The 6943-nt window shown below is 45.8% G+C and overlaps 1 protein-coding gene across 1 annotated transcript in view; it reads left to right on the top strand.

Annotated features, from left to right (window-relative positions):
• Nucleotides 1–5672, top strand: part of appa (amyloid beta (A4) precursor protein a) — a 33262-nt gene extending 27590 nt beyond the window's left edge. The window contains exons 12-17 of the mRNA XM_080851777.1: nt 576–675; nt 1961–2173; nt 2450–2503; nt 3054–3142; nt 3685–3831; nt 4213–5672. Of these exons, the coding sequence (XP_080707903.1) occupies nt 576–675; nt 1961–2173; nt 2450–2503; nt 3054–3142; nt 3685–3831; nt 4213–4314 (705 nt within the window). The 3' untranslated portion in view covers nt 4315–5672. The remainder of the gene's footprint in view (nt 1–575; nt 676–1960; nt 2174–2449; nt 2504–3053; nt 3143–3684; nt 3832–4212) is intronic.
• The last annotated feature ends 1271 nt before the right edge of the window (nt 5673–6943 follow it).

Genomic DNA, 6943 nt, shown 5'->3' on the forward strand with positions numbered 1-6943 from the left:
CAGATTAGCCAATGAACAAAATGGCAGATCCCCAGCCTTAATCATTAGCTTTCCAACAGTGTGGCTTAATGAACAGTTCAGCCAAGCATTTCAGAAAAGCAGTGTAGTGTAGCGGCTGTGTTTCCATCCAACTTTTTGGTGCATATTTTGACCATATAAATAAGAGATACCTGCATAAAATTTGCATAAAATCTTCTAATGTGAATTAGAATTTGATTTGCTAGAGGAAAATGGATTAAATCTCTATTCCCATAGAGTATAATGAGGGCTGATGGAAATGTGTTTACTCTCATAAATTAGCATTTGTTGCTGTTTCATTAGGTGTTTGCGTAAATGTTGCCCTGACAACCTTATAGTTTGATGCCACAGCAGTTAACGACCCCCCCCCCAGCGGACAGAAACACGCACAGACTCGCGTTTCCTTTAGCCACATTTTCATGAATGTGCTTAAAATATGCGAATGAGTTGGATGGAAGCCTAGCTTTATGACTGTGTGCCTGTCAGTGGTTTGACCTCTTGACCTCTACCTCTGATTGGCTACAGATAGTGGCTGACGTTTTGACCTTTCAACCTAGGTGCTGACCCACCTGCGTGTGATTGAAGAGCGCATGAACCAGTCCATGGGCCTGCTCTACAAAGTACCTACTGTTCATGAAGAAATCCAAGACCAAGTCGGTGAGTGTAACACACACACACACACACACACACACACACACGGTCACACAGTAATACAGATTGTACGTTACAGCTACAAACACACATCCACACCCTGTTGGTATGATAAAAAGCTGAATGTATTGCCCTCCTTTGGTGCGGCAGTCTATGGTGTTCATTGGGTGAGTCATCCGGTGGCGTTCCATTGAGTCGGTTGCGAGTGCCTGAAGGGACGGTTTGGGTTGGGCTCTCGTGTCCATGGGACACCAGACAAGCTCCGACAGGCGAAGCAAACCATTCAACATGGAACTGGTTGCCTTTAGTACCGCATATCAGCTCCTGAGTCATTCACACACTTTACAGAATGGTCTTGGCATTGTTATTCTACAACCACACAAATACACACCCATAGAAAACACAAAGACACACCACCACTCACATGAGTGCGCACACACACGCGCAGGCCGCACCATGACGCGTAGAACACGAGAAAGCGCAGCAGGAGATGGGATGTGGGTAGGAGGGTGGGAGGGTGTGTGTGTGCGCGAGTGCGTCACTGCGCCATCTGTGTAACTGTGCCCTGCAGTCTGCAGCTCCCACCTCTCCGGCTCAGCCAGGCCAAAAGAAGAAAAAAAACTCTAACCGGGTCAGCAGTCAAATGACTTCTCCTCTCCTCTCTCGCTCTTCTCCTTTCCTCTCCTCCACTCTCCTCTCTCGCTCCTTTCCTCTCCTCTTCGCTCCTCTCATCTCCTCTCCTTTCATTTTCTTTTTCTCGTAATCCTGGAGGGAGAACTTTTCTGTATTTTTCCTTTGTCTTTGACTCATTCCTTCTTTCAGTTGCGTCCATGTTGTCCTCTGGTCCAGACTGTTGGGTCTGCCAGCGGGGTTTTTTAGAGATAAGGAGAGTGAATAGACACAGTAACCGGAGGAGCCTACGTCCTCTATTGCACACTGTGCTATCTGTGTTCCTGTAGTTTAGGCTTGCATTCGGACGTCTTTATGTAACGTTGATATAAATGCACTAATTTATGTTACTTTCGAGTGTTGTATTTACAGTTACGTTATGTATCTAACAAGGTCTTGGCTTTCATATTTGTGTTGCCTTTGTTTGGTCTCATAATCTAAATTCCTTTACACGTTTGTTTGTGTGTGTATTTGTGTTTGTGGGTGTGTGGGTGTGTGTGTGCGCAACCCAGTGGAGTATGCAAATGAGTGGGAAATGGGATGATGGGGGGTCCTTTTTTCCTTTGAAGGAAAACAGGCTGATTTGATAACATCTCTTTCTTTATTTTGTTCTCCCTCTCAGAGCTTCTTCAGAGGGAGCAGCAGGAGATGTCTGTGCAGCTGTCCTCCCTGCAGACGGAAGTGCGCGTGAGCTACGGCAACGACGCCCTGATGCCCGACATGCCAGAGAGCACAGCGCCCCAGGAGACACTGCCCCCAGTGGAGGGAGGACTGTTGGAGAGCCTGGGCTTCATCCACCCTGAGAGCTTCAATCAGGCCAACACACTGAATGAGGGTACATTCACACACACACACACACACACACACACACACACACACATATTCACATGTACATACTCGTGTAAAAGAGGTTGCTGGTATACACATGCATACAAACGTACACATGGATTAACACACAAGCGCTCATGTAGCTCAACTCATGCTCACAACACCATTGGTCATTGGTCCAAAAGAGAGCTCAAGAGTGTATACCTGTGCTGTATTCTAGGGTATCTTGGCTGAAAGCTTCTGCTAAATGGACAAACATAAATGTGTGTGTACTTCTTTGCAGTCGAACCTGTGGACGCCCGTCCTATGCCAGACAGAGGACTTCCCACACGACCAGGTGCGTGTGTATGAATGCATTGTTTTTGTGATTATTTGACTTTCAAATCAGGTTGAGATTATGGTTAGTGTCTGTGGTAAGGGCTTAGGTAAAGGCTACCAAGTACATGCAGACCTCCCCCATTACTTTGTTAGGCCAAGTCAGGTGTTATTTGTTGTTGTTGTTTTTTTTTTAAATTGAAAAGAGAATGTCCACACTTAGTGCTTATTAGATTGGATCGGTGAAGACATCACCAGCCTCCGTCTTCTCTAACTCTTTCCCTCTAAAAGTATCTGCTCAATTTCTGTCTCACCATTGTAGATCCAGTCTCTTTCTTAATACATTTGGATTGAAATTCTTTTAGCTACTCTGGTGACAATGGGGACGGGAATTCAATGTATTTGCTGTGCAAATGGTGAAGACTGGAGCCTTTTTCTCCTTTTGTTGCTTGTTGCACATTCAAGCTGTCTAGTCTACCTTCTTTCCTTTTTCTTTATCTGTGTGACTCTCTCCCTCCCTCCCTCTCTCTCTCTCCCCACCTTCACCCTCTGTTTTTCTGTTTCTCACTAAGGCACTGGGCTGAAGCTGGGAGAGATTCCTGAGCTTAAGATGGAGGCAGAGGAGAGGCACAGTGCTGGATACGTCCACCACCAGAAACTGGTAAACAAATAAACATCACATTTTCATTTCTTTCTTCTACACATCAGCTCTCTGATTTAAAGATAAGTGCAATATGTCTAATGGTAAAAAAATGGGTAGTGATAACTGAACAAAGTACTTTACTGTACGTACTGTAGTTGGTAACATTATGCTGTAGAACCAGTACATGACATTATAGTGACGGTCTGTAGGAAATGATGTACTGGTTAGCCCCTAAAGCATTGTGTCAGCATGCCAGTAATTGGTAAACCCTCAGACATACATACAGCTGCAAACCCCCAGACATCTTTGGTGACTAGATGAGAGGGAGCGAGTGTGAGCGAGACCGTGCTGTGCTTTGTCCTTGTTACTCTTTGACAAGGTCGCGTTGGCATGGCAACACAGGCCCACCGAGAAAGTGATGGTTCCGCTCTCCAGCGTTCTCATTAGACCTCCATCTCCCTCTCTCTCTCTCTCTCTCTCTCTTATTCTCCCTTCCCTTTCCCTTCTTCCTTTCTCTTTCTTTTTCCATTTTCATCAATGCACTCTGTTTTTCGTCTCAGGTGTTTTTCGCTGAGGATGTCGGTCCTAACAAAGGTGCCATCATTGGTCTGATGGTGGGAGGGGTTGTCATAGCGACCATCATAGTCATCACCCTCGTGATGCTGAGGAAGAAGCAGTACACCTCCATCCACCATGGAGTCATTGAGGTGTGTGTGTGTGTGTGTGTGTGTGTGTGTGTGTGTGTGTGTGTGTGTGTGTGTGTGTGTGTGTGTGTGTGTGTGTGTGTGTGTGTGTGTGTGTGTAAGCACTATAATGAGTCAGAATGTTAACATTACTCTGTCGGTTCAATGAGTTGTTATGAGGAGTAAATACTAGCTACCACTGAGTGAGTGTCTTATAGTGCGAATTTTGTGTGTGTATAAATCAGTGTATGTGTGCGTGTGTGTATACATTGAAGGTGCGTGACATTGTAGAGTAGATGTACCTGTGTTTGTCCAACTGTGTGTGTTGTATTTGCAGGATAACATGCATGTTGGTGTGTTGATAACTCCCTGTCTCTCTTCCTCTTCTCGTTGTGTCATCTCCAGGTGGATGCTGCTGTGACTCCAGAGGAGCGCCACCTGTCCAAGATGCAGCAGAACGGCTATGAGAACCCCACCTACAAGTTCTTTGAGCAGATGCAGAACTAAGACGCTACCCCCGCAACCCCCATATCTCCAGCCCAACCCCCCCCAACCTATTCCCCCAATCCCTCTCCTCAACCCCCCACCCAACCCACTCCCACCCTCCTCTCTAGCTCTGGACAGTGTAGGAAGGACCCATTCCCTTATTCAACACAGCCTGCAGCATTTACCACTAACGTAAGCATGATCGTTCATGATTGGTCAGTGACCCTGTACGTCAAAATACCAGCTTAATTTGGCTTTGGAGGGTGGGTTTATCCCCTAAATTCCCCCCCCCCCCCCCCCTTTCCATGGCAGAGTGTGGCAAATCCATGATAGATGTTCTAGAATCAGAACTGCTGGTATTCCCCATCCTGGTCTTCTACCTAACTTGGGGCAGAGAAAACTGACCCTGGTTCTGTGGGTGGGATGCGCTGATGCGACTGTCGGGACCAACTCTGTCCCAACGCTTCCAGCAGCCAGCCTACACCTGAGGGTCAGTTACAATGAGGCCACCTCTCGCTCGCTCTCTCTCTCTCTCTCTCTCTCTCTCTCTCTCTCTCTCTCTCTCTCTCTCTCCTTCCCATATTCACCCTCTCTCACTGCCCTCCCCTCCTCGTACTTTGACGGCAGCAGTGCTGTGTTGCTAAGGTGAACTAACGCTGAGACATGGTTGATGATTGTATTGGATGTAATAATGTTACACTCACGAATGAGATCTTTGCTTCGCTAGGGTTAATCCAGCAGTCTGGTTTCTTTTTCAGAAAAAGAAGGAAAAAAAAACTAAAAATGGTGGAAAAAAGAAAATGAAAAATACGTCAATTGTGATTTCTTTTTTTGATTACGTGTAATGTATTGACGTCATCAGGACAATTAGCTGTACTTATTTAGTGCATGGTGGAATAAAAAAACAGACAAAACAAGATTTGAAAAAACCGAAATAAAAAAAAGATCTGCTGTTCGGAAAGGGTCCTTTCTCACCTAGAAACCGTGTCATTTTAGCAGAGTTGTATATCTTCTAGTATATTCTTGTGAAAATGTGACTGAATGAAAATGGAGACCTGAAAATTGAAATTAGAATTGGCTTTCTGCTTTGATATCATTTAAACATATTTTTTTGAGGTCAGTGCTCATGCTGATTTTAATATTTTTTCTTTGTCTGTCTTTTTTTCTTTTTTTTTTTTTACTTCAATGTGTTCCTCTTTCTTAACAGGGGAGGCTAGCTGAATCTGTGTACATTTGCGTATCGTTTAAGTTTAATGTGTTTGCATCCTATGCATTTATTCAGAGATTAATTTAGTGGCTTTCTCAAGCGGCTGTATTTAATTGATTCCTATTCATTTCATGTGATCACGTGTGTTTTTTTTTTTTATGGTTACACAGGACCCAAGGTTTGGGGTGGGGAGGGTTTAGGGTTGTTTGTATGTATGTGTGTGTATGTGTGCCTGTCTGTTTGTGCCTGGATGGATGGTTTGGGTGAGGGTGGGTGGGTATGAAAATGTGTGTGTGTGTGTGTGTGTGTGTGTGTGCCTATGTGTGTGTCTGCGTGCGTGTGTGTGAGTGTGTGTTCTTTCCAGTCAGGTTAGTGTTTCCCATCCAATTCCATGTCAGCTGGTAGAATATATCTCTCTTTCCTGACCTTCTGTCCCTCCGTAGATTCATTCATGAGTGTATATTCCACGAAAGCACAGAAGGAGCTCTCCCCCCCCCCTGTCTATCTCTGTCTCTCAGCTGCTGTAAAACACAACCTTACCAGATGAACAGGTGCAGTGATGCACTGTGTGCATGTCTTAGAGGAGGACAGACTCTGGAAGATAGAGGGGAGGTGAAGAGAGAGGGAGGGGCAGATGAGGGAACCTCCTGCTCGTCAGCAGTGATAGACTTCACACCTCCCCTTCTCGGCATGTCCTGCTCTCTTCCTCTGTTGTGCTACCTTGCGTTTTTAACCCCTCACCGTCGCTTCCGTTTCCAACCACCCCAGATGCCCAACCCCCCCTCACTGCCCACCACCCGCCACCTTGTTTTTTCCGTCTCCAGTGGTAGTATGGGCTGTTGCTTGCGTCTCTTAACTGTGCCGCTTCAGCCATGCAACCAAAACAAAAACAGAACAATACAAACAAACGAGAAAAAAAAGACCACAATGAAAGTCATACTCTGGTGTCTAGACACAACAAACGAATGTGTTTTTTTATAGTTTTACTCAAAGATGCCGTTCAACTTTGCATCCTTTAGCTAGACTCCCCACTCCCACCCCCACCATCACACTTAAACCTATAGGAGCCCTGCCCACCCAAATCAACCTTAGAGACCACACAACCAATCCCAGTTCATGCACCCCTCATAGGAAACTACAGTCTTTAGTCAACTTGTTCCGTTTAAATAACTCCACTACCAGTCCAGGACATTAGAGGCAGGTCATCCTGGTGTAGGTCAGTAGGTAGGGTTCTGCGATGTCTAGAATCCCTGAGGAAAAATGAATTGGAGTGATGACTGGTTTGATTGGTGTCGGGGGTGGGGGAGTGAATGGGGGAAGGTCTTCTCTCTTCCACTGGGTTGTTCTGTAGCTAGACACTGGAAAGATGCAGCAGGTTGGCAGTTGAGTGAGTGAGAGGCCTATGTTATACTTTCCGCATCCGCGAGTTCGCGAGGGTCTGCT

Source organism: Sprattus sprattus, assembly GCF_963457725.1.
Source record: "Sprattus sprattus genome assembly, chromosome: 14".
NCBI lineage: Eukaryota > Metazoa > Chordata > Actinopteri > Clupeiformes > Clupeidae > Sprattus > Sprattus sprattus.